General features: G+C 44.6%; 2 protein-coding genes across 2 annotated transcripts in view; one reads left to right on the forward strand and one right to left on the reverse strand.

Annotated features, from left to right (window-relative positions):
• TTC9 (tetratricopeptide repeat domain 9) overlaps positions 1 to 8,231 on the reverse strand; it is a 9,704-nt gene extending 1,473 nt beyond the window's left edge. Inside the window, exons 1-2 of the mRNA XM_009279303.1 lie at positions 8,055 to 8,231; positions 5,077 to 5,341 (exon numbers count right to left, since the gene is read on the reverse strand). Of these exons, the coding sequence (XP_009277578.1) occupies positions 5,077 to 5,341; positions 8,055 to 8,231 (442 nt within the window). The remainder of the gene's footprint in view (positions 1 to 5,076; positions 5,342 to 8,054) is intronic.
• A 1,122-nt stretch (positions 8,232 to 9,353) lies between these two features.
• The window catches only part of MED6 (mediator complex subunit 6), a 54,480-nt gene continuing 36,153 nt past the window's right edge, over positions 9,354 to 27,680 (forward strand). The window contains exon 1 of the mRNA XM_009279304.2: positions 9,354 to 9,412. Coding sequence (XP_009277579.1) covers positions 9,354 to 9,412 — 59 coding nt within the window. The remainder of the gene's footprint in view (positions 9,413 to 27,680) is intronic.

Here is a 27,680-nt window from a genome sequence, read left to right on the forward strand (position 1 = left end):
GTGGGTGGGTGGGGGAGTGAGCAAGCAGCTGTGTGGTCCTCAGTTGCCAACTGAGGTTAAACCACGACAGCTAGTTTTTACCTTCTCTCTGATTACTCTTGGTCAGCACATTTGAATTCACACAGTTGAAACTATCCAGGTCATCCCTACCCATGCTTGTGGAATGGCTTCCCTTCCCTCCGTGCCTGCATGCAAGCCTCTAAAGACATCTTGTGTACAGTTACGCTCTGCCTTTTTGCCCTCCTATCCCTTTTACAGCCTATTTCACTCTTCTCACATTTTCCCATGATGAGTTGAATTGGGAAGAGCATCCCTCACATTCTCTTTGTACCCTTGTTTTCCTTAAATTTCGTATTTGGAAGTCCTTCCACCATGACACTCTATCTGCATTTTTGTCATATGTGGTATGCTGCATACTGCCTTGTCTATCCTGTCTAATTTCCAGATGCTGGGCAGCATAGTCAGGTGGTAGCTCTAATGTGGCTGCTTGATGCTTGGAAATTCTGGACAATGAAGTTCCTAGGGGCAGAGAACCACTGCTTCATCCCTGTAGAGAGCTGTGAGATCCCAGTACTGTGCAGGTGGTAAGCTGAGCCCTCTTTTTCCTTCCAGTATTTCAGTGCATCAATACAGCACACAGAACGTTTGAGTTTTGTTTTACCTCCTGGCCCCAGCAGTGAGGGAACCTGTTCACCCTGAAGCACAGGTTGATCTAAACAAGTATGTATCTCCAGACAGACCTCGTGATTCTGCAGTCATGGTCAGTCCTTTCTCAAATCGTGTTGATTTACTATCACGAGGGTGACTTCCCACGCACATGGCACCCATGTAGTGGCAAAAGCCATGTGGTATCAGAAGCAAGCAAGCAAAAAAATAGCCACTTTCACTTATGTATTGATTGAAAAATGGTTCTTTGCTCACAGCCTTACTCAGCCAGCCAAACAGGGCTTAGTCCATTTAAGTTATTAGATCCTCAGAAATCAATCTGAAGTGCACAGCAGTCCACAGTCAGAGGGCAATCTTGTCTCCTCCTCATCCAAACAGCGATGTGCCCCACACCAGCTAGGGAAATGAGAAGTGCTTGAGCTTTCAGAGATGAGCAAATTACTGGTAACATGTCCAGCACTAGCAAGTGTGGGTATTGCACCCACCAAAGCAGTTGTGGGTGCAAAGTTTCCTTTAAACATGAGAAGGGGACATCCCTGTTGTGCCCTCAGGCAGAGCTGAGACAGTGGGAGACGGATCGGTTTCCCTTCACACAGAGCTCTCCACAAACATGCCATGGGGTAGCAGTGAGCTGTGACAATACTGTTGTGACTTCTCAAGGTGTCTCTGGTGAGGTGGGTCTCCCTGCTGAGTCTTCTGCAGGTTCAACTGCATCATCCTAGTCAGTCCAGAGGGTGGGATTCAGTGATTAAGTTACTTGACCCGTTTGGGGCATTCTTAATGAGCCAAGAAGTTCTGCTGTTGCTTGTGTTACACAAGGTGCACCAGAATCCTGGGCTGTTCATGCATTAGCATTTCATACCAGCCCAGCAAATTTTAAAGCAGCTTTTTTAAAAACAGAATTGGTTTTAGTTGCGCAGCCTCCCAAAGCGAAGAAATTCAGTTGATGGGCTGAATTTTAGGCCTAAAATAAAATCCATGCGTGTGGCAGACAGGTGGCTAATGCCCAGCAGTGTAAAGGCAGGGCCCATAGCCCGGCCAGAGTCTTGCTGTGCTGCCTGCACCTCACTGCAATCTCTCTGCTCTGTGCCCTTCTAGGCTTTGACGGGCTGCAGCCTGGGTAAACGTCCCTGCTGCTGAGGTTCACACTTTGTGCAGGTGATAAGTGTTAACTGTGTAGGCATGTTAGGAAATCACACCTGCCTGGGCCTGCAGGGACTCGACGCCTGGCTGAGGGGACAGAGGTGGGTTCGGTGCATAATTGGGCAATGAAAGGTTGCCAGCTCCCTTAGGCTTGCGGGTAAGGTAGCTAGCTGCTGATAGCACAGCTTCACTCGCCTGGGAGATCTCCACATGCCTGGGAAGCCAGGGCAAAATAACGTGTAGCCTGATAGGGGGCAGGAGATACTCCCATTGCCAGTTGGTTATAAATCTCCCGGGCAGGTTTTGGCATGTTTTGCTTCCTTTTTGAGGGCCACTATTTTACCAAAGAGAAGTAATGAGAGCAGCACTCTGTTTACAGAAGTGGAACCCTATCTTTGTCAAGTCTTTTCCATCAAATAGTATTGCACCATACTAGCTCTGCCGGCAGAAGTATTTCAAAGCTAAATGTAAATGTTAATGAAGAGAAGGCTCTCATCTCTCAGGGAGCAAGAAGTGATCCCCTTCTGCTGATGTGGTAATAACAGGTGAGGACGAGTCAGGTGACTGGTCAGACTCGTACAAAGAGATGCTGGCAAAGCTGCAATGGGAACATCTCCTGGCTGTGAGGGCTGTGCCTGTGTCCTTGTGCAGAGTGGCCTCCTGCTGTTTTACAGGTCATTTCTGCTTCTCCCTGTAGTTTCAGAGCCCAGTTGCTTATCTGCTGTGTAGACACCGTGGCCTGGGTTTTGTTCCCAGGACTTCTGAGTCGCAGGTCTTCAGGAAGGCAGCTCCTGAGCTCAGCCGTGAGCCCGCTCCATGCAGCATGGGAAATCTGGCTCGTACGTGCAGTCTGCGTGGTGTCTGAATGTGAGCTTTCAGCACAGGGCCAGCAGAGACTAACTGTGGGTGTTTGATATTACCAGGACAGCTGACGGTCTGGTCTCAATCCCAGTCAGTACCTACCTTGATAATGTGGCCCCACCGGTGGGAAAGAGCTGAACAAGGCTTGAAGGTAAGGGTATGTTTGGCTGCCCATGCTGCACCAGCCTCTGGACACAGAGTTCATGGAGGGCTGCATGTGTGCTTTGCACAACTTAACAGCGGCTTCCCTCTCTCTTAGTAAGGAAGGTTATACAATTATCTTGTGTTATTTCCATCTGCTTTTGTGATTTTTTTGTTTGGCGGTAGCATAAGAAATCAGGCCAGACCTAACCCTCATCCTTGTCAGGCAGTAAATAGCCATAAGGGATTTGCTGTGCTGACAGCCCTTTAGAACAGTAAAACCCTTTGCTAGCTAATTCCTCTCTATCGTTTAAAATCTCCTCCACCAAAGAGAATAACTGCCAATGATTTGTGCCAAAACCATTCCTTATTAGAAAAAAAAAGAACACACAAAACATGACTGTAATAATAACCAAATGCTTTTACCACTGAGTGTAGTGAAACCTCAGATAAAGGAAAACAATTGCATTTTGCAGATGGAGACACTGAAAGTGGAGACACTCACTTATTCTAGGTCACATAATGATTCTTGATAGTGTTACCTGATTTCTACTGCTGCATTTTAACAGCCGCATCCTTTTTTACTGTATCTATTTGCTTCTTTCCCCCTGAATATCCTTCAAGTTTTCCATAATCATAAATAACACAGTGGAACAATGGCCTTGAATGGCCTAACAATAACAGGGAAAAGTCTCTGATGCAGAGCTGAAGGCCAGAACTGTTTTTGTATACATTAAAGGCCTTTGGGGACACTTTCTGGTATGTTTTTGCAGCAAGCTGTGGTATTTGAAGCTGTTGCTGTTGAATAAATTAGTATTTATTTCAAGAAGCAATGAGGGATACCAAATAAATAGTATCACTGGGGGGGTGGGGAGCACAGAAATACATATTTTAAAAATGGAAGCAAAGTGGTTCAGCTGAAAGGACTTTTTCACATCTGAGCCTAGTCAGAACTTCAAGGTTAAGATAACTTCTTATTTTCCACCGTTTATTTTTTCTCTTGCATAGGCTTCTCCATTTCCTGGTTCTGGCAAGGGCTGAAAGCAGAAGGGCACGCTGTAAACTAAAACAGGCTAAACTGAGCTTTTAAGCACATTTGCTCGGGGAGTGTGGGGTGCACAGCTGTGCTGTCAGACTGCCCGGAGCCCGTGGCCACGCGCGGCAGATGGGACCAGGCACCCTTACGGGAGGTGGAAGAGGAAGGAGATCCCAGCACACCCCTAAGCGCACCCTCCCTGGTACTCCTCCAGCACACAGCCACCGCAGGAGCCCTGCAGGGCCAATGCCTGTAGGACACCAACCACAGCCAGCTCAGCCTCCCTTGCCTCCTCTAGTTCAACGAACATCAGCTCCACCGTGCTCTACCAGGGCCCAGGCTCACTCCTGTTTCATGCCCAGTTCTCACTCCTCCCTCTCAGGTTCAGGTGGAAGAGCTGTTCTGTGGGGTTTTCTTTGCACATGGCTTCTGTTTTGCTTTCTCGTGATCCTTTAATTTTTCTTGGCGTATTAGAAAATTCTCTCCTTTTAACAGAAATGGTTTAAACAATAGTGTGTTTTTATCTCCCTATTAGGCAGTTCTTAGAAAAATAAAAGCACTGTCTCTGCATCGTGGCCTTCTACCCACCTTTTGAGGTTGGGTAGGTTAGCATAAAGGTGGTTGCTCTGGCAAGGCCAAGTTGTTTGAATATATAATTTCTTTGCTGTCCCAAAATGAATTGTTGGGGTTTGACACATGGATGACAGATACTTGGCTGATTTCATGGCAAAAGTTGAAGTATCCTTGATGAATGTTTTGTGAGTAAATGTCTGTCTCTTTGATCAAATTAAAATACTAACTCTTTACTGAGACGGTAGAAGGCGTGGCTACTGGGGATTACAAATAGTGTCCTGACTTTGCTAAGGGGAAAAAGCTTGTTCTTAGAGTCAGAAAATGTAGCGGTCGGGATCCACTCTTCCCCATCCTGCTTTCTTCTTCAAAAATAAACTAGGGAGGGAAAGAGAGGCAGGATCCCCTCCACACAGACAGCATTCCAGCAATACTGTTATCTTCCAGGTTGTGCTGCAGCCTTGGCAGTGGTTAATCTCTGGGCACTGCAACCTTGCTGCAGTACGAGAGAGTGCTTGAAGGGGAGTATGGCAAAGGATACCGTGAGTCATGCTCATCCCTGTGGAAATCAACGCAATCAAGTCAGGGACAGACTAAGTCTCATGAAAAGAAATGCAAAAACGCTCAATGCAAAGCCATGTCCCCGCTTCCCCCCATACCTGTCGGCTGGCGGGATCTTGCCTCTTTCAGGTAGTAGAGAGCCTTGTTGAAGTCGCCCAGGTGGTAAAATGCCACTCCTGATCGATAGAGCGCCTTGAAGTTCTCACCTTCTTTCTGAAGCACTTTGAGGCAGTACTCCTTGACTCGCTCGTAATTCACCAGCTCGGCCTGGAGCAGGCAGGCTGCAGGGGACGGGGGTGGGGGGGTTGGGAAGACACACAGACAGGAGAACATTAGTGCCGTATTTCTCCCTGCTCCTGCAATCTGCACGGGGGAAGAGAGCAGCTTAGGTGAGGGAAATGACTCAATCCCGTGATTCAGAAAGGGTGCAGTCATACGGATTGTTTGCCAAACTCGATTGTTCACAATTTAAATACCAACGCTTCTATTTTTGGCATTGCAAAGTGAAGAGATTGTGTTTGCTCCAGGGGGCCGGGGGGAGAAAGCAAGAACGTAAACACCCCTCCGCAGAGCGGGAACGCTGTACGGTCTCGTAGCAGCAACTGGCTTCGTTTGTAGTAAAATAGCTTCTCAGACTGAGGGCTGGAGCTCAGGAAAGTACAAAAAGGCAGTCAAACAGTTATCTGACAAGGAAAAAAAGGGACTAAATTGGATCAAATTTTGTATTTGGGTTAATCCAAGGCTGTTAGATTTACAAATAATATGTAATTGCCTTTTATCCAGGAGGTCCTGTATGGAGTTTTGCTATAGGAAACAACAAGGGACTCTGCTCTGTTGGAATGTGCTGCTAGCAAACCAGAGAGACCTGGAGCTGTACTACAAGGAACAAATGTGCTAGGCTGTGTGCTTTCTGCAAAAAGTATTGCAACACAAGTTCATTCCGAGAGGTCAGTTCTACTGAATTCCTAAGGGAAATCCCCATAGCGAGTTTCCCACAACTAGGAGTGAAATAAAGAGGGAAGGGGGAGATCCTTGAGGCATGCTTTACAGCCCTGTTCGTGGCTTACTGTAGTGCTTACTCTGGTGGGCTAAACTTCATTAGGCATATTAGGCATTAAGAATGGTTTGGGGAACACTGACAAGAATAGGACATGGTGCAGTCACAGTCTTTGGGAAAATGAAGAAAGTTGTGCTGTCCCACCTGGTGCTGCAACCGGAGGCAACTTTGGGAATGACACGATTTGGGGAAGGCAGGCAGGATGCTGCTGCAAAGATCAGTTCAGGGGCTGGCAGTGTCAAGTGCCAGGGCATGGAGAGAAATTTCCCATGGCAGGTGGTGTTACTCAGTGTGTCTCTGGCAAGGAGACCCACTGCTCCTGGAAATCCAAGTTGTCACAGTTCAGGTGTCACCAATGAACAGCCAGACTTCATTTTTTGCATGGTAACTGCAGCCTGCAGCTGAGAGGGTATGATGCTGGGTCAGGAATATGATACAGTTCTTGATCCCCTTCCCCTGCGCCCCTAGAGTAAGCCCTGCACACTCTCTGTATCTCACTTTACATTTCATGAGCAGGAGGTTGGCTAGATGACCTCCAGAGATTCCTTCCAACCTAAATTAGTCCGGGCCTATGATCAGTTAACATGGACAGAATACGTTCCTAACCCAAGTACATGTTTAAAGCTTAAATAGCTAACTGGGAACAATCATAAACAGGCTTTTACCGGTAGAGAATTGATGGTACAGATGTGTTGAGCAAGGACTGCAGAACTAGCACCACTGCTGCTACGTTTGGTTGAGTAACACAGTAATTACTAATGAGAGCTTTGTCCCATTTGCTTTAATGATGGACTCTCCATATATTTTAACAGCTCCTGCCATTAAAGTGCATAGGTATTTCAAAGGCATCTGGTCGCTCGCTATTTGATCGCCAGTTAAAAAACACATATGTTTCCAAAAGCTTAGTAGCATTTCCTTATCCAGAATTTGTCCCTTCCTATTTGTCAAACATTGATTTTTTTTCTCTAACGGAGCTTGAAATGACTGTGCTTTGTTTTCCTTTATTCTTCAAAGCTATTAAAAAGATGGCTGTGTAAATTTACTGCTGGCTTCACAGCCCTGGAAATGGGATTGTTTTGTTTATCTGCTGACCAGTAGCATGTAGAGCAGTGGCAGTAGTTTTCTGCACGCTGCCAATCTGATCCAGCCTTTCACGTTCTGTGAAACTGCCTTTCAGAGCAACTAGGGGAGGTGGATTTCAGTCTCTCTGTTCATTTACTACTTGGTATTTCCAGTTAGAGTCATAGAAATGACTGAAAAATGACAGGCAGTCTACTCATGTATATTAACTCAGTAACTCCATATTGGACTTGCTTCATGGATTGGTTTAAAAGAAAAGAAAGTCTCCCACATCCTGCTAATTCATAAACCCAAATGGGCTTCCAGATATCCAGCTGGGTTCTCTCTGTGACTCACGCTCACAGCAAAGGTTCTGCAGGGCATCCCCATTAACTGTGCACGCAGCAGAGAGAAGTCAGTACCACATGGCTAGCAGGAGAGGTGCGTGTTTATCTGAACAAAGCAGGCAGATGGATGTGCAGGAAACAGTTCTGCTGGAAGAGTTGGCCATTTGGAGAGCCAGCATTGGAAGCGGTTGTTGGAAATGAACCTGGAGGGAGTATCTCCCTTATAAATATTTAGAGGTGCGTGCTTTCAGTTCTTGGTGGACTGAAATGATCTTAATGGACTGTGGTTCCATGCAAATATTGAGGCTGTTAGTAATTCAGCTTTAAGAAATGGAAGAGACATGGAATCCTTGTACTTCCTACCTAATTCAGTCAGGGGAGAATTGTTTTGAGAACGTGTTGCTTTCCTAAACAGACATGTGCATCTCTGGCTGGGAGTGTTTGTTTACCACATCAAACACCTCATCACCCTCCTTCTCGGTTCATAATAGGCCCCCAGTGAATCCTTCTGAGGAACAGGGCTCACTCAAAGAGACCGTATCAAGAGGTTTATGCAGCTCCTCCTCCTCCTCTTGCTTTCTTGAAACTGAATGGGCTTGATCCTGCACAGCACCATCTCTAGTTGCTCTTTGGCGATTAGAAGGGTGCCCTTTACTTGCAGATGCAAACCCACAGTCACCCATTCCCTGCAGGTCTCGTTGTCATTGTAATACAGCATCCGGTGGCTACATCTCTCCAGCTCAGAATGTAGGGGTGTCCTGCTTCCCCGCAGCGTGCGATCGTTATCCATCGTACTTGGTTATCATCCTCAATTTGGCAGCTGATTTATTGTGTCAGCTTAAGCAATAAGTAACTCCTAATTTTTAAAACCTTGTATGTCACATGGTGGTGAAGAGTCCCTGTCTGCTGTAAAATAAGCCGTTTTGAAACTACGGGGGGAAATGTGCTATGGGGAGGGGGAGAAAGTTAATGCTATTAGCTGCAATGGAGGGCCCTGTCCATCACGCTTCCCAACTGACTGTTGATGTTTAAGCAAGGAAATAGGAAGTTTGGCTCTTTTTCATCATAAGAGGAGTGTTAAGCCTAAATTTCTAAGTTTTAATTTGTGGACTCAATCTATGCCAGCCAGTTCCATGAGTTGCAACAACTTGAGAGGTGCAGTACAGATCTGGTCCCAGTAGATAACTGTACCGTTAGAGCTAATTTGTGTGGTCCTGCTCAGCACAAGGTTAGGCAAAACAAAGATTAAAGCACATGTAGAGCCAAAATACATCTACACCTTTAACCTTTACCAGTAGCTGTGGTTAGCAATGGTGGGAAGTTGTAACTACAATCCTGGCAGTTGAGGGTTTTGGATTCTACTTTATTGCATCCTGAATTAATTTTTAATTCCAGAGTATCTTTCAGGAAGATATCTACGCTTTACAGGTGCCAGTGAGAAAGGATCCATGACAGCCCTTTTTCTCCCAAAGGTTAATTACTTTCATTGTTTAAGAAATGTCACTACGTTTCTATACTGATACTTTGTTTAGCTGCAATTACTAGCCACTGGTGCAATAACTAGCCACACGTTTGCTACCCTGAAAATTTTGTGTTTGCTTATTGCATTGGTACTCTGAGACTCCGATCAAGTCATTCCTTCACCTTCTCTTTAATAGCCTGCATAAAGAAGTGCCTGGAGTCTCTTACTAAAAAACCCCGTGTTTTTCAGCTTTTCTCACTTGTATAGCTGTTCTCTGAGCCCTCAAAATGAAGTTCAGTTGTGCTGTCAGTTAGCATCTTACTAGAGAAACCCCTTCTGTGTGAATACCTCTGCAGGTTATGCAAATAGCTCAGTTTGGCCTGAACTTCTGGCTTCTAATTTTGGCTGAGCTAAGAACTAAGTCTGGAAGTAGGATGTACGGGTTTTAACATGGAGATTTTGAACAATAATATCAAGAGCCTTGCCTACCTGGCAATTTTCCCCAAAGGGTAAATCTGCACGCCAGAACAATCCTCCGGACACAGTTTATAGCAGTGGCTAAATTCCCGCTGTAGGCAAGGCTCAAGATCTATCCGTGTTAGAGAACACTTAAAAGAGTGAGCCAAATTACTGTGCAAACAACATTAGAATATCCTTACCCCGTGGCATGTTCCTTGGGCTCAGCATGTTGTGTTAGTCATAACAGGAATTCCATTTGCTATTGTTCTGAGAGATGAAAATGCCCTTGCCCTACAGGAATATCTTGGGTTGCAAGTTCGTATTTCACAAACTCCTGTCTTGTTTGCAGTTCGCTATCACCCAGGTAAGCTGGTAGCGCTGCCTATTTTTAAGACTGCCTTGTGCCTTCCAGTGTAGGAGAGAGTCAGCTCCTTATAACTTTTGTTGGTCTTTTAAGTTTTTGGACTAAAATATTCCATGTGCAATGTCTGCCTTCAATGTCTGCTTTTGGAAAATGTCAGGCAAGACTGTTCAGGTATTTTTGAAAAACAGACTAGGGAAACATATCTCATTTTTCCCTTGTTAAAGATCTCTGGTGACTATCTCTTCAGATTTGTCTCATGCCCTCTCATCATTTGGCTTTGCAAACTGAAATCTGGCAGATATTTGTGTCAAGCAGGTGCCTTCTGTTATCCCCGGGGTAATCTATAGCTGGCCAGCTGATAACCTGCTGAAAATAAAACCACTATAGTACTGCATACAGCACTCTAAGTAGAGATGCCTTAGAATTTGGTACCCAAATCCATTGAATATTTGGTCCACCCTGGGCACAATCCAATCTAGGAAAAAGCGGGGATTTGTAAACTGAGAGAGCAAGAAAATTTTCTTATTGGCTCACTGGTTACAGGAAGAAAGAAGAGCAGAAAGTGGAAATCAAGCTGAGTGGGGTTGTCTTAGTTATGACAGAAAGACAGGGAGACAGATGTTTGCAAGGGGAGGAGACCGGGGCTGAAACACACATGAGGACAGAGGCACAGAACTGTTGGGGTGGTGAAAGGGATGTATGAGTGGGGAGTTGAGGTCTATTGAGGGGGCAAATTCTAGGGGGAGAAGTGGAGTTAAGAGTGTGGGACAAGGTGCTAAGGACATAGAGACACAGTGCAGCTAGCCTGAGGACCAAGAGGAGCATTTACAGCAGTGAAATCCAAGCAGAGGAAACTAGTCTCCCTAGGTGTGTATGAGAGCAGCTCCTCTAGCCGATCACTTAACCACAATCACATTCCTGCTCTGAATCACCTTTTTCTCTGTTGAGTATACTCACCAAGGGATACTAACCTGCAGTGCTTAAAGCTAACCCTTGCAAATATTCCCTGGAGACTAGAGCAGGTGTCCTATGCAAGAGCTAATAGCAAGTCATGTGGTTGAACCACTCTTGTATACCCATGCAAAAGGGTCTGAATCCAAATGACCTTTGCTTTCCACCCCTTAGACTAAAAATCTAGGGGATATTAGATTTGCCTTCCAAAAATGTATTAGTGCACTTGGCCCACTTCCACTGAGTGGGTGGGCAAGGCTAACGAGACTGTTCCAGACAACCAGTGGTTTAAAAAAAAAAACCAACAGCCTATATTGATTTGTTTGGTTGCAGAGCAGAGAGAAATAGCTAATCCCATTACTGCTTAAACCTGAAGTAGATATTCCCTCTTTACTGTATTTACTTGATTCTACCACTGGAGTTTAACAGCCTATGCGGATTATTATGTCTTAGTAAGTGCTAGGTACTCCAACCACTACAAACTCAATGTGCAGTTCACAAACTGACAGTGTCATTCCCAGAAATAACCACAATTAAACTCTGCAAAATACTTTGCTTTCTGATATGATCCCACCCTAAGTATAGCAACCAGCAGCTCACTTAAAATCTGTTTAGATCGTGGGAAGATGGTGCATATTCTTGCTCTGGTTCTATTTTGGAAAACACATGATTGATGCTTTCATATAACTGCTTCAGGGTTTTATTCAGACATTTGATTAAGACCTTTATATATCATTGAACAGGCTTTGTTCTCGTAACTCTTTAAGACTCGAAATAATAGGGCAGACTAGGAGAGTCTCATACTTCTGTTACTTCAGAAGGCTTGGCATCCTTCACGGTGATGCTCTTCCTCAGAAAAGAGAAAACATGATAGTGATAAGTTTTGGTTTGATTTAAGTGTTTGAGAAGAAAAATTATTGGGATATAACAAAAAAACCCAACCAACCAACCAAACAAAAAACCAGGAGGAAGAAAAGGAAAAATGTTTGCCTTGGAATAGACTGTGATCTTCTAACCATCCCACTAATGGATGTATCACTAAAGGAGGAAGAAGGAAAAATGTTTGCCTTGGAATAGACTGTGATCTTCTAACCATCCCACTAATGGATGTATCACTAATCTCTGTGTGCTGCAGTCTGTGTAAATGGTGTTTACAACGAGCACATAGAGCTTATGGCGTCCACTGGAGGAATTAAAGGGGATACCATTACTACATGACATTGAAAATTTCAGCCATATGTTAGTAATTTAAATTATTAACTTCTAAAATGAATCAGGTAAAATGTTTCGTAAGATGATGCTGCAAATGCAAAGGGTTATCTTAGAATAAAAGTCACCTTGGACTTAAACTACTGTAATTTTAATGTACATCATAAAAAGATCTGGACTACTGGAATGCTTATCCAAATTTCTCTGAAGCTGAAGTTATTGATCCTGAGTGTGCAGACTGCACAGCTTACATGTGGATGGCATAGCCCAATTTTTAACCTATGTTTTAACCTGTGTTAAATTTTCAATCCAGAATGGCACTAAAAAGAGCCATATAATGTGTGGGAATGTAAGAAGCCCACACCAAGGGAAGAGAGCAGAGGTGGTATAGCATCCATATCTGCACTGAGCTCCATGTGTGCTGCACCTTTCAAGAATGCAACCCAGCTTTCCTCAAAAGAGGATGTTTAAAGCGTCTTTTTTTCTTTTTTCAGACAAATGCCGCATGCAGTTTCACTACAAGGCTGAGACACTAATTAGGATATGCAGTTTCCAAACAATCTCTTCCATGAAATATTTCTTTTCTTTCTCTATAGTCCAAGCTTGCAAACAAAGAGGATTTTCTGGCTTCTCACCAATAAAAAGCTAATTATAGACAGCTTGATAATGTCTGGCAATAATCTGATCAGCTGACTCCTAGTTCCCGGACAACCTTAATGGGATGAAAAAGGAATATCAGAATGACAGTACAACTTTCCAGCCGGTGGCTCTCATTTATTCCTCTCCAGGTACCAAAAAGGCCTAAATATGCCCGTATGTTTCTGCTTGCGGGGAAACGTGGAAAATTAAAATCCAAACTGTATGACAGGTTGTCTCTCTCTGTAGGGAGGGATTAATGCTAAATGAGGTGTGGATCCACAAATGTTTGGAGAGCCCAAAGAAAGCCACCTCTTCCAAGCCGCCCTCCCCTTCTTCCCATCCTGCCTTCTTGGCCATGCCTTCCTCCCAATACATAGCATGGTCTCCTTCAGTTCTCTGCTGTTCTTGCATCCTTCATACCTCTTCCAGAAGAAAGACCCTGATTTCACAGTTCCAATTAGCTCTTCTAGGAGAGAGAGACAGTAGTAGTGACTGAAGTATGCTGATGCTTCCACCATCACGCACGTTAAGAGGCATCTAGTAGTTCTCAAAGGAGCTGCTGAGCCTGTGTGCCAGGCTTTTTGTGGCTGGCAGCCCACCCTAGGACTCTGCCTATTGCCATCCCTTGAAGTGCACAGGGCTGATAACAAGGAGGTAAGAAACTGCTGATGTGAGCTGTCAGAACAAATCAGTTTAACTTCAGTCTGCGATAGAGTGATCAATCTTGAAGATAAAGGAGAAACAGTAGATGTTACATATCTTGGCTTTTACACTAGTCAAATGACAAATTCTAGTGACATTTTCTTAAGCAAATTGAAGGAGAACAGTCTAAATTAATAGACTTAACTCTGTTAACAAAGTGAAAGACAATATTAAGCAGGGTTCTGCACTGATCTGTCCTAGGCCCCATGGTATTTAGTATTGTCAATAAAGACCTAAATGACAGACTGCAGACTGCCTTGCCAATTTGCAGATAACACCAAGATGTGAGGAGCTGGCATATGTTGGAAGATGGGGGTAGAATTCCAAAGGATCCCCACAAACTGGCAGTGTCCTGATAAAACTAGGATGCAATTCAACAGGGGCAAGTGAAAGGTCCTACAATTAGGCAGGAAAAAACCCACTGTGTAAGTACAGCAGGGGAACAGTTGTTTGGAGAGCAATTCTGCTGAAAAGGATCTGGGGAGTGAAGTGGATCACCAGCTGAAGTCACCAAGGCTATACTATACTGTTAATGAAGAAAAATGCACACCAGCATGTATGAAAAGAAGCAGTTTGCAAGACGTGAGAGTACTGTGTCTCATTTTGGATGCCAATCTTGAAAGAAAATGCGGATGTAATCCACAGAAGGACCCTGACAATAACAAGTGGTCCAGAGAAGACAGAATATAAGCCCTCGAGAAGACTGTGAGGGAAGATAGAGTAACAGTGTTTATATATGTAAAAAGAAAAAAAAAACCCCAAACTTGTAATGCAAAGAAGGGTATAACCAGGATGCAATCTGTTCTTGTACTCGGGAAGTAAGAAGAGGGCTTACATTTCAGCTAGGAAGAACTTTCTAGAAGTGAAGAGAGTGAAGCATTGCAAGAGACTGCTTGGAGAAGTTGTGAAGGATCCTAGCTTTGGAAGTGTTTAAGAACAGCTTAAGCAAACGTTCCCTGGGATATGTCTTATCTGTGCCCTTGTACCACGCATGGGTACGGGTAGAAGACTTGAATTGCTGTTCAGCTCTGCAGTCCTGTTATTGTCCTATTAACACTCGGAGCATGAATGGTCCTCAGTTCATCTTGGCAACTGCCATTTAGTGCTAATTCCTATCAGAAGGTCCTGTTGGAGGATGTCAGAGCAACATCCTAGCCAGACATGTGAATATGTAAGCACTTAAGTAAGAGCAGGCATGAATGATTTCTGCCTTTGCTGTGTGTTTACGTTCCCGTATTTCAGACTCTTCTAATTTTCAAGAGTGCAGTTCTTTAGAAGTGTTCATTATTTCTAAATGATTCTTAAGCTACTTTAAGGCAAGTTTGTGGTGATTTATGCTTCTTTTTGTCACAAATCCAGTGATCTAATACTGCAGTTTTCCTTCAAAGGGCCAAAGCTTTGAAAAGCAAGGAATTTCATCAAACTTTTCATCTGATCCTCATAGCTTCTGTTTTAAAAGAGTATTTTGACCTACCAGTTCCTGTAGTTACTGGTCCGTCAAACCAAAACCAGAGGCTTACTGAAAAGTCTTAGCTTTGGTAGTATTAAAGAAGTAGTTAAAACCTAGATGTCAAGCAAACAAGAATTGTTTTCTGAAGCCAAAATCTGTCCCCAGCTGTGTACCAGCAAGTCTTTGTTCTACCAAAATAAGAGCTTAAGGTGGAGATGATCTTCATATTGCATCTTCTAATCTCCATGCCTTTGATTTTCCCAGCCAGGAGAAGTAGGAGTAAAGTTCTGGCAAAGCGCTGGTAGAGCAAGAGCGTCAGTCAGCTTTTAACTACTAGATCATTTTGATTCTATAATATCCATAAATACTAGCTCCTCCTGCCAGCCATGTTAGAAGAGGTGGAAGTCCCTTCTGTTTGTTTTTGCCAAGGCTGTTTTTCTTGATCTGCCAGGTTAAATCCCCTGGAGGTTTCTTCCTCTCTGACTTTATATTTATCTAGTAATCTTTGACCTGTCTTTATCTTTTAAAATCAGTACTCAGCTAGTCCAGTCTAGTCCACTCAATATGACCTTAGATATGTTTGGCCTTCAGATCAACTGTTCCAGCTGCTATTTATTCCACTGCACCTTCCTTGCTGTTTGCTTTTGTTCACCTTGTGTTGCCTTAGTCTCTCACTATGGCACCTCTCTACATTGTACCCTTTCCTCCTCTGGCCTCCTGTTGCTGTTGTCACCCACTGGAGGAATCTGGTCTCGAGTCGTTTTCACAAGGAAAAAGTACATAGAATTTTATCAGAGATCAGCAACATCAGATGGTGACAATCATCCGGTTAAGTGCCTGGAGTTCAACCGTAGTCCAGCTCTAACAAGTGCTATCAAATATTTTATGATTCTTACCAGAGTATATTATACAGTGAAATTAAGGTCATAATGGAATGATGGGGTTTTTCTTTTTTTTAAACCCGTCTGAGACAAGGAGGGGATTTCTCTAAGTAGGGAGATGCTTTGGAGGAAGTGATGGATTTCAAGCTGCCTTCTCTACTGAAGGGTAAAGCATCCTTTGCTCATAGTGGTTCAAACAGCTGACAGCAGTACTGTGAAATGCAGCTGGAACAGCTTGAAGGCTCTCAAATGAAGTCACTGACAGTTGTGCATGCCACGATTGCCTCAAGCCTGGCTTACTGCAGCACGCTCAATTTGGGATGAAAGCTAGCACTTTATCCTGTACCACAAACAGGGCAGGATGACGTGGCTGCCTAACATCTGTGTGCTGTGCCCTGTGGTGGCTCACAGTTCACCTCCCAGGACACGTGAAAGAGCTGACAATGGCAGAGTCCGCTAAGGGGTGGAGAGTAGGCTGTCTCTGGGGCCACCTCCTTGTGTATTCATGCCATGTATAATTGATAGGGACTGAAAGGCTTTTGGTTTTTCCTTGAACTCTCCCTAGCTGAAAAAACTCATCTGGCAAGATGGAGAGGTCAAATGGGGAGGAACATTTCCTTCATTAAAATAATAACCCATTCACGTGTTTTATCCAGGTCCAGTGTAGCCCAAAGCCTTTCCATTTTAATGATGTTTTGAAACAGACAGAAACCTTTATGGCCTCTGTGGGAGGGATGGAGAGGAGAAAAACTGACAGAATCAAAGAGGCAGATGATGCCCGAGTCAACTGTTTCCTAACTAACTGCAGAGAGAGAGGTATAAAACAAAGCTCTTGAAACCTTATTTTCCTTAAAAACGCACTAAAACTTACACAGAAGAGTGGTTTGTCAGCAACAGAGCCAATTAACCCTGGCTGTGTCAGGCTGTGTCACCTAGCTGAGCTTTGACGGACGATGTAAAGTGAGCTTAAGCATTACCCTTTTGTGTAGTTGGGCCTCTAGCGTCCTTGCCTCTTCCCTGCTCTCCATTTGTACTGTATAAACTTAGTACCATTAAGACATCTGTCCCTCCATCAAATCTAGCTGGCCAATAGGTCTGAAAGTTATTGACAGGGGACTGACAGGCAGACCACAGAAAACATACTTGCTTATGACTCATTTCCTTTGGAAATCAGGCTGAAAATGAATAAACTAAAGACCAGAGGGATGATTCAGTATATTATTTGCTTGACAAAGTCAGGGTTTGAACTGTGCAGGAGCATACAAACCAGCCCTCTAATAAGACGTCTTCTCTTTGATATAAACTGTGGCAAAGCGCTTCAGGCAAAGATCTCAGATCATTCCCAAACCCTTCATAAACCACGTCTTTGCAATGCATTGCTGGCAGTGGAGGAATGAGATAGGAGTGCGTGCCCTATTTGGAACACGTGGAAGGTAACTTCCACCCCAAGTAGGGAGCTTGTTTCCAGGCACCAGGGACACCCAAATCATTGTGCTGGATCAGGCCAGTAATACAATTCTCTGTCTTGACTGTGCCTTTTTGGTTAAGCTAGGGAAGATGAAGACAGAGTGTAGGAATTACGTGGTGGCTAAAGAAGCTGAAATGGGTTCTGCTGACGAGCATATTGGTCTGCAAATAGAGACTGCTAGTAGAATACCTCAGGAATTAATTTCAGAATTGAGCTTGTTTAGTGTTTTTGTTAATGCCCCTGATGTAGGAGTGCCCTACTGACAGTGTGAAGTTGGAAGGTACTGTTAAAAGGGATGAAGATGACAATGTCATATAAAAAGAACTACATGACCTGGTGGACAGCAGTAAATTTATTTGGGATGGAAGTCGATAATACAAAATTTAAGACCATGCTCTTTGGGACTGATAGGAACTTCTGGTAGAATTTGTGAGCTCATGAGCTGGAAACAACCAAAGAGGAAAAAGATGTGAATATGCTAGCTGATCACAGGATGACAGAGTCATTTATGTGACATGGCCATGGGCAGGGACATGAAAATCTCGGAGAATTTTATTCATAAATCCAAACCAGTTAGCAGTGGTTCTTAAGCATGAAAATGTAGTATTGGCTTTACAGTTTTTATCCTATCTAATACAGCAGTGAATGTTCTGATTAGTTATGTGTCTAAGCCTTCTTTTCTAACCTTATTAGGTTCTTTAACTCTATGATACCTTCTGGCACTGTACTCCAAGTTAATCAGCCCTGGGTTTTAAAAATTATTTTGTATTAATCTATTAATTTAATTGACACCCCCCCCCATGAGCAAAGCTCTTGAGCTGCCTCAGTTTGAGCTCCATCACAGTAGTTAGAGAATGTATAAAGGAAAATGTATACATTTTCTTTGTACTTCCAATATAGGTGAGGATCTTACGCTGCTCTGTTTCCTTGCAACTTGAACGCACTACCATGTCTTAAGCAATTAATCACTGCAAAGCATTTAAGAGGATAGTAATCTAGGATTTGAATTATGCTAGTACTAAAAAAATATGGTGACTAAAGGAGTTGAGGCTTAACTTTGCACCACACTGTTTGATGAGAGAATCATTGCTACAGACATGGGGCAGAGACTCTGATTTGATTCTTTTTGAAGCACTAGACAAGAAAAAAGGTGCTTTTGCAGAGCAGTGGCTAGGGCTGACTTATGGTGGTTTTCCAGAGCATCATAACAGACTCCTCATCGTTCTGCTTCTGCAAGATCAGCTGGGTGGGGTGATGATATCCCGGGGCAGCTCCTGTTCGGGAGAGACTATGGTCGTTCTATGGGGCCCATTTATACTCTGAAAGAGTGGATGAAACATAAATCTTTCTGCCCTTTTCCTCTCTAGGTGCAGAAGTGGAGCAGAGGAATTCGCACAGCATCTTCCCTGCAGTTGGTTGAAAGACCGTTCGTTATATGATAAAGATGCTTTTCGTATCAGAGTGAATTTGTGAATTAGATGGTGACTGTAGGGACAGCACAGCACACCGGAGGCAGATGTTTGTTAGTCACATCAGCCCAGGAATAGCCAAAGGAAGCACTAAAGGTCTGACATAAATTTTCAAGTTCCAGATGCTTCCTCTGCTTTTAATTTGCTTCCAGGAGTAAATTTCCTCTCCCACACACTACACTGGGGAATGTGCAGGGCAAAGATACCCCACTGCTTGTTTTGTATTCTCCCCTCCATCTGCTTCAGATAGCAGTAAACAGCTCTGCTGCCTGGAGTCAAGAACTAAGCCTTTCAAGTTGGAAAAGACCTAAGATAAGCAGCATCCAACTGGGCTGATCTGAAGTCAGTCTTCGCATGTTAGGCTAAGCCTTACAGACGCATCAGACAGGTAGCAAATTTCCACCACTGCCTGATTAGGTTCTACGAAGAGGGCCCTGAACCCTCTTGCTTTACAGAATAAGATGACTTATAGCAAGGTAGATGATACTTCACTTGAGTTTCCTCAAGTAGGAAATGAGCTGTTTAGATGTCCCTGATGTGGCCGGGCCAGAGTAACACCAGAGGCATGAAAACTGACAGTTGTAATCAGGGCATCACAGGAGCTTTGGAATCAAAATTTGAGGAAAACTAGTTTGGTGGCTCTTTGCTGGCTGACCCAGCTGCTCCTTTCCAGCAGCTCCCAGGCAACTAGATTGACGGCTAGATTAGCAGAGTTTTGCTGCCTGCCACTCTGATATGAAAGGAGTTGCTGTTGCCATTGATGCAGAACAATCTACATGACAGCCCCCTAAACTGGCAGCAAGTAAATGCAATGGGCAGTGCTCCTATTAAAGAAAGAAAGGCAATACTGAACAGTGGCTAGAAAAGTATTCGCTTTAGTAGGGCAGGGATTTGACTTGTCAAATGTGGATGTATTGGAGAAGGAAAAAAGCTGTAGCCTTGCAACCAACGATCGGTGTCCTGCATCCTGAAAGGCTTATGCAGCAGCCTAAGGATGGTTGCTCTCTCCACCTAGGGACACGTACAGACTTGCAGTTCCTGCTTTGTTGATGGTACATATGAGTGAATAGGACTGAGATGTCATGATAAAGTCAGGAGCTTGGGACACAGGACTTGTCAGGCAATTCTGGGTTCTTTGGCAAACAGATCCACAACTGCTAGAGTTGCAAACAGCACGAGACTGCTTTTTCCCCTGACTCCTTTTGGGAGGCTGTTGCAGAACCATTCTGGGGTGGTGATTTACACAGCCTAGGGCTTTAAAGATGAGGACGTGCTGCTGTGACAGGCAAAGCTGTGATCATGGCTACACAGGACAAGCATGTGTTAAAATTCATGCCCCTGATCAGAAGAGTTGGTAATCTATGAAGGTGAATGACAAAGGATGTGAAGATATGGAATATAGTCACATGCTTGCACGTGTACACACTGTTGTGGAGAGGTGCTCCTCCTTGTTATACATAAATAGCTAACCAGCACCAAATGACTGGCTTCCTGTAGGTGTCACAGCAGAGATGGGCCTTGAGGAGAGCCAGGAAGGGAGAGAAGGTCCATCCTGAACTAATATACCGCAGGCAAAATCAGCTCAAAGGAATCAGGTGCACCAAGGTGCAGCTGGGCAGAGTATGAGAACAAAGGGGATGAGAGGACCTCACTGGCAGAACAGAGATGGGGGAAGCCTGGAAAGGGACAAAACTTTGTCTGAGAGGTCAAAAAGTCTGACATGGCTGCACTGCAACTGGGAGAGTGAGTAGAAGAATTCAAAGGGGGAAAGGCACGGACTGTGTAAGCAGCCCTGAGTCCTGAGCTGAGAAACGTGATGGGAGAACTGGGTACACAGGACAAAGCCAAGGAGAAGCAGATGGTGCTATCCAGCCTATGAGCCTCAGGGCAATGGCGTGTTAAGAATTTTGGAGAGTGGGGAGAATGGAGTGGATTTTGAAGCAAAGATCATGACATTAGCTATTGCCTATGGATAGTAACAGATGAGCTCTGGCACGTCAAGCTATGACAGCTAAAGATCATTGCTCCCAGCTGTCGCTTCTGCCATGGGTTATCACAGAGAGAAAACGTGACTGTGCCTAATTCACTTCCATGAATTGTCTTAGTATTGTTTCTAGCAGTGTCCTGAACTCCGAATGGCTATACTGAGACAGACTTTCTACTCCAACCCCACCTTCAATGGTCGCCAATACCTAGGCCAGCGTATAAGAACAGGGCAAGCTACAGTGTCCTACCACCACCTCCCAGCCTCACACAAGTGAGTGTGCCCCCAGCTGAAGCTACCTTCAGCAATTCCAGCAAAGCTTCCAGAAACCGCACTGACTCTACAACCTTTGTTAAAGAGAACAGAATAGTAACGCTCCACGCCACCACAAGATTTACCTGCATTCATCGATCAATGTCCTAAGCTCACTGTTTCCCATCCAAGATGCAGTGCAGGAATGAACAAAAGGAGACAGATTCCTGAGCAGCCATTAGTAACAACTTTCTAGTTAATGATAGTTAACATTGACTATTTTTCAAAGCATTTTTAACCCTCAGTATTAGTCACTGGTATGGTCGCCTGAGTAAGCTGAAAACAACATTAATAAACAGTTGTCTTCCTTCTATATCAGTCTCTCATCCATGAAGTGAGAGAACAAAGAAGGAAATAAATAGCCTGTAAATTTTCTCAAAACTTCATTATGTATTTTCTCCCTTTCTTCATTTTGTTTCCTCATAGTCCTTTGTATGTTATTTTCTTTGAGACGGCACAATGTCAAGAAGAAATTGGGATCTGGCAACATTTAGACCTCCCCTTTTATTTATACTGTTTATTTTTACTGTTCCTTTCCTCACAGCCACCTCCTTTATCAGGTGTGCATTAGATGTCATCCTAAAATCCTAATGTGAAAACTTCTAATGACCCTCCATTCTTGAAGCATCAGTTGCACTGCTCAGAGGACACTGATGAGGAACTGGGGATGTGCTGCTGAACTGATGATAAGCAGTTCTAGGAGAAAGGCTGGAGAAACAGGTCTGGAGTTGGGTTAGAAATTTCTGGGTCTGAGCCTAAGTGAACAGGAGGAAGAGAAGGATGCTCCACCTGCTGAAACCTGCAGAGGTGGCCCAGCTCTCAGAAAAGGAGGTAACCATGGAGCTCATGGGTGTATTTAGCAATAGACTGGGAACCAGCTTTGATTTTGACACCAGGTTTTATCGAACCAGCTGAACCATCTTCAGCACAGCACTGATGGAAACCTGTGGAGGTGTAAGAGGCTGTGACTCGTTGCGGGACTTTCGCTAGAGGAAACTCCAGGACAGCATTTCAGAAGACGATGGAGTAAAGCTGGCAGGACGTGCTACTACAGAACTCTCAGAAAACATAACAGTGTTCTCAAGGTGGAGAACAACCAGTACTCTTTAGGTAAACAAATTAACAACCACTCTGTTCTTGAGGAAGCTTTTTGATTTTTGACATCTCCTGCTTTATCTCCCATGGTGAGCTGTAGCTAGACTTGGACGGATCTCAGCTCACCAAGACTGCAGCTCCTCGGGGCATTCTGGCAAGGGGCTCTATACTTTTCCAATACTCTCAGGAAAATGGTGACAAGTCAGCTGGGACAGGCTTCTCCTCATGCAAAGGGAATTACACATGTGGTAGAAGTGGCTGCAAAAAAACTCCACCAGACCCTCAAGTTTTGAAAAGGCTTGGGAAGAACAGTGACATATATAGAGGAAAACGCATCTCCTGCCTCACCAAGAGAGATGCTGTCAGACATGTATCACTTAAACCAAGTTTGGAGGCAGCTTGCCATCCTTTCTCTTCCTCCCTCCCTCCCGCCCCCCCCCCCCCCCCACCTGCTTGTCTTCCACCCTCACATAAAATTTTTTTTCCCCCCCCCCCCCCCCCCCCCCAGCATCTGGATGTATTTCCATCCCATCCTCTCAATGCACAAGAAACTCCTCCCTCAACAGGGAGAATTTTGTCCTCCAAAATAAAAGGGAATAGGTAAATACAGAGTATTTCTAAAGAGAAATTCGTGACAATGGTTTCAAATCCCACCTCTTTCTTAAATACATGTCAGGGTTTGGGCCTATCACTAAAAAACCGCACATGGTCATCTGTGTTTATTCTCTGCTGCAATTGCACCTACCTGGAGCAGTAATTGCATCAGGCCTGTAAAACACGATATTCCCATGCACTCTGGCTGAATAGACTTATCTAAACCAAGAGTGTCGGGAAACTCCCACCTCAATCAGTGAAGGTGCAGACCACATCCTGCTCTGTTTGCTGCTGTCTCTCTTTCCCATTGCATGGCACCCTTACAGAGGGTATTTTTTTGTTGATGCAGCACATAAAAAAAAGCTTCACATCAAGCAACAATCCAAGACTGCTTTAACACCCACAGCACCATGTGTCCTGGTAGAGGCTGTACTTGTTAACGCTATATACTGGGATGGGATTTTAGCAGACACTCCTTGTGAGGCGTCCTAGTGGGTGGTCAGTGGAGACAAGTTTTACCAGCTTTTCTCATGTTTAGTTACATTTTTACTTGGATTAAGTATTATAAGTATTTTTACTTGGATTTCTCAGTGGGACTACTCACCAACGTCTGTGCAACCTGTGACAGCTGGGAGTAGTACCCACATCCCTGTCTGGAGCCTGAGGGTGCTAGGAGGTTCCTACGCTGCTGGAAGTGCCACGGTTTGTGGGCCTGTCGCTATGACCTTCGCATAGTCATGAACGGTACCAGTGCGCATTTCTGCCAGCGTAGGAGGCCAAACCTCATTATACAGGCTGAGACTTATCTTGGATGGCTACATTTTGTAATATTCTGTGCAGGTATGTGTGCCCTCCTGCCGAGACTCCCATACTAGACTAAACACACCTGAACAGGTATATAAATGCATTACACTTAATTTACATTCATGTAATTAACAAAGCCTTCCTGTACTCCCAAGAGGTCATAAACACAGATGGATAAACTGAGGTTCAAAGAATGAAAAGATTTGGTGAAGATAATACAACTGGTTGGCACAGAGAGGGAGGATTAGAAACCCAGATCCCCCAGCACCGCTCCTCATCCCCAGTTCTCTCTCTGGTTCTGTTTCTCCTGCCAGGATTAGCTCTAGCATTTCTGCGTGCTTAGGAAAACCAACAAAGGTTTGCTTATCACACTGCAACATTCCCTCACCAGAACAGCTTAAAACTATGCTTACCCTTAGCATTTTGCTGCTTTGGAACGACTAGGACTTGTTTCTCTCCGCAGAGCAGACATAGTCCTTTTGATCCTGTAAACTTTTAGGCAGTAATGCTGGAATAAAGGGATCATTGCATTTAATGAGAGTAATGGTTGCATGCAGTACATAAAGCATTTAAGCTTCTTCTAGATCAAAGATGCTATAGGAGTGGAAAGGAGACTGAGACCTGAGGGATATTTGGCCAGTTTGCTTTTCCGCAGGCATTCTTTATACGTTCATCTTTTTTTAAAAGAACACAAACCACTGACTTGGGGGAAACTCAGTTGAATGCATCATCAGGATGAGATTGTGGTCCCTGTTCTTTATTTTTCAATAGGGCTGAGAGGCAAAAAGAGGTCAAGTGACTTCCTCAAGGTCAGAGACCGTCAGTGAGTCATAAAGAAAGGACTGTTTGCCTTACAGCCCTGCATTCATTCCACGAGGCTGTATGCGGTTGGTAGGCTTTTTCTTTGCCTACCCTAGCAGCTTCTGGGAGCCTCGACCGCGCTGCTGCTCTTGCATCTGGTGACATTTATCAGAGAGGCTTGTGGTAAAATGAAGGGGTATCGGCAGGCCCGTGTAAGAACGCAGCAGCACTGGATTTTGCAGATGTGAGGGGGAGTCCCTTTACGGCAAAACTCTTGGAGCTTAAACTGAAGCCCAGCTAGTAGCTTAGTGAAAGAAATGTGAGCAGCACTGCCAATGCCAAGTGGTGAAAATCCTAGGCCGATTTAAAATTAAAAAAAAAAAACCCACAAGAATTTAAAAACCAGCAGATTTGGGATCCTTTGAAACAGGCTAAATAATTTAGGTTGTGGGAGTGCCACACAGCTCCACAACAGGGAAATTTAGAAAACACAGCGAATATTGTGGGGCTCTGATTAAATACAAGAGTTGGCCATCACACCTCGTAGTATGAAAATTGCCTGTTGAAGGTGCTCTACAAAAGAAGCAGAGCTAAACAAGAATCTGTGTGCACATCTGTGCCTAAATTTACATTCTGCAAGGCAATACAGGCACTGACAACAGTTAGTGTTTGCCCACATGTTCTTACTCACGTAATCAGTGAGTAAGAATTAAAAAAAACCCAAACCAACCAACCCTAGCCTTCACCCATGAGATTGCCCCAAATCCCCTTTGGGTGTATATTTCTCACCTGCTTATTTGGCTAAGTACATATTTATCTATGGTTGATGCTCTCCTCTGACTGGTACGCTGCATCTGAACAAGTAATTGTGTGTGCGTGCATTTATATTTGTGATGCAAAACATCTCTAACAGGTGGATGTGTGGTGGCCACATGAAAAACAACAGTGCAAAAGCAAGGTGGGCTTCTTCAACGCTAAGCTTAGGGAGTAAGCGGAGGTGCTAAAAGAACTTGATAATAAGGACACTCAGATGACAGCTGCTAATGCTATCGGGTATAAATCAGAGCTAAGTGAAAAACTGCCTTCTCTACAATTAAGATGTACTGCTGTTATGCTCTCTGCACTATGCAGATTTATTTATCTTAAAAACAGCTCTAGGCACCCATTCAGTGCTCAGAAGCAAAACTCCCTGCATCTCCTCTCCTCCCCATGTCGAATAACAGTGACTTCCACGCTAACAGTATGCGCTGGTGCCTCTGCTAGAGCTCACTGTGTAAGGAAACTGGTGGCTTCTGGTACACCACACTTAGAAAATGAAGTCCCACTGCTGCACCTCTTGAAGTTGCTATTAGAAAGGTATACCAATTATTACGACAGTTCTGGGGAAAGTCCCTCCCCCCTCTTCCCTTCCCTTCAGACATGAATTCACAGATCCTCCTGTTAGAATGGGAGCTCTGGGACTGGGCTAGGAGTAGCAACACTGCACTTCCAGTTTAACTGCACACTCCCCTCTCCAGCATGCAGGGCATTTCTTTAAAATTGCTTGCAGACAGCCCAGCAGACACACATGAAGCTACGCATTTCTGAGACAAATGCTGTTCTCTGCTCTGTACGTGCCATCTACTGAAAACATGTGACAACCGGCTGTGCAAAATGACACCTTGACCTGCTGTGAGGTTATCCCAGGAAAAGCACTGCTTTCAACTCCAGGGTTAATTATACTCATCTCCTCCTGTGTTCACACTGGTTAAATTTAGGAAAAAATCTGTTCAAATCTAGGTTAAAGATGGAGCACGTTTCTCACACTGTCTGATTGCCACTGCTGACAAGATCAAAAACAACCAACAGTGAAAAAAAATTCCCTGCAAAAACCTCAAACAGTAAATAAATGAGCTGGACAATGACCATTACACAGGACAACTCTGTCAGCAGGAGCGGACACATTTCTAGCAAGTGGAACTTGTGTGCTCAGCAGAAAGCACCACAGAAGCAAATTGCATCCCTCCCTCCCACTTCATTTACCTTCTACCTACCGCGTCTCATTTGTATCTAGCAGAGATATTTCCTGTGAGTACTTTTTCAAGCCCAGGAACTCGCCAAGCTATATTGTTTAGAGTATTATGAGCTCTTTGTATAACCCTGCCAATCTAAATGATCCTTGCCAAATACAATGGATTTTAATAAACCTGTGAACAGAAATTTGGAAAGAGACAAAATTACAGCTCTGCAATTACGGTATCCCTCTGGAATCTCACCTGCCTCTCCCTCTATGCGATTTCAACAGGCTTTTGAAGGACAAGTATTTGAAAACATGATGAAAGGTTAAATTGTGCCCCCCATTACATCCCAAAAGGCACATCGAGAATAACAGACATGGATTTAAGACAAGAGAAGATTCCGGCTTGGTGTTTCAAACCATTTGCTTTATTCTGCATCTCTTTTAGCACTAGACAACAGGAAACAAAGCTCACCAACTCTGCCTAGAAAGCCAAAAGCCAAGTGATGGTGACAGCTGACACACTAAGGTCCTGATTCTCACCATTTTTTCCCCCTGAGACTATAAAGGGTAACGAGTGACCCTTCACCCTTCTGGAAAAGAGCAGAGCTTTACTAATGTTGTCATTTTGTGCACCTTGTCCAGGTTATGAACACTCACTTCCCTGTATGTACCTAGGCACAAGGTTTTGTTTTAGAGATGCTTTCAGGCTTGGAAAGAAAAAATCCATGCGCTGCTAGGGACCAAAAATAACCTCTGATCCTGCAGTTCTTGCTTGGGTAAAGCTCCTTGAAGTCAACAGGAGTTCTGTCTCTGTAAGGACTTCAGAATCAGACTACAAAGTAGTTAAACCCCCCACCCCTCCCCTCCATCTTCCTGCAGCGCTTCCAAACAGATGGCAGGGAGCAAAGGCAGTGATGATCAAATGTCTACTGACCACAGTGGTGACTGGCGGCTAGCGAAAAGCCAGTGCTGTATTTGCTTTCAACTTTCATTACTAAGAGGCCAAAAAATTCTTTTTATATCTAGTACTATTTGGAGCTATTGCAGCAGCGCCCAAACCCTTCCCCCTTCTTACATCAAATGTGGTAGAAGGAGCCTCTCTCTCTGTAATACTGTTAATTACAGGCACCAGAACTGGAGCCGTGGTGAAGGGACTGAAGGACATCTCGGGCTAAGGGAAAAACGATCTTGGCCAGTTCACGAGCCACAATTTCTCTAAGTCTGAGCATCCCACGTACGCACCGCTGCCTCAGCACCTGTCTCCCAGGGGAAGAGGACACGGGGATTAATCAGCGGCGGCAGGAGCAGCCCCGGGGAAGGGCTGGGGGGCCGCGGGGCTGCAGACGAGCCGAAGCGCAAGGAGCGGCCTGGCCGTGCGCCCCCTCCCCAGCGCTACCCAAGGCAGCCGGGCACCGAGCCGGGCACCGGCAGCACTTCTGTGCCAAACGTGAGAACAAAAATAAAAATGGAAGACAACGGAAGGAAAGGGGACTAAATGGGCAGAGAAGTGAGGCAGGGCTGTGTTGCGGAGGGGAAGGGAGATGTGCGCGGCGAAGGTGGGGGGACCCCGCCGCCCCACGCCCCGCGGCCCCGCTG

Source organism: Aptenodytes forsteri, unplaced genomic scaffold (genome assembly GCF_000699145.1).
Source record: "Aptenodytes forsteri isolate BGI_AS27 unplaced genomic scaffold, ASM69914v1 Scaffold3, whole genome shotgun sequence".
NCBI classification, from domain to species: domain Eukaryota; kingdom Metazoa; phylum Chordata; class Aves; order Sphenisciformes; family Spheniscidae; genus Aptenodytes; species Aptenodytes forsteri.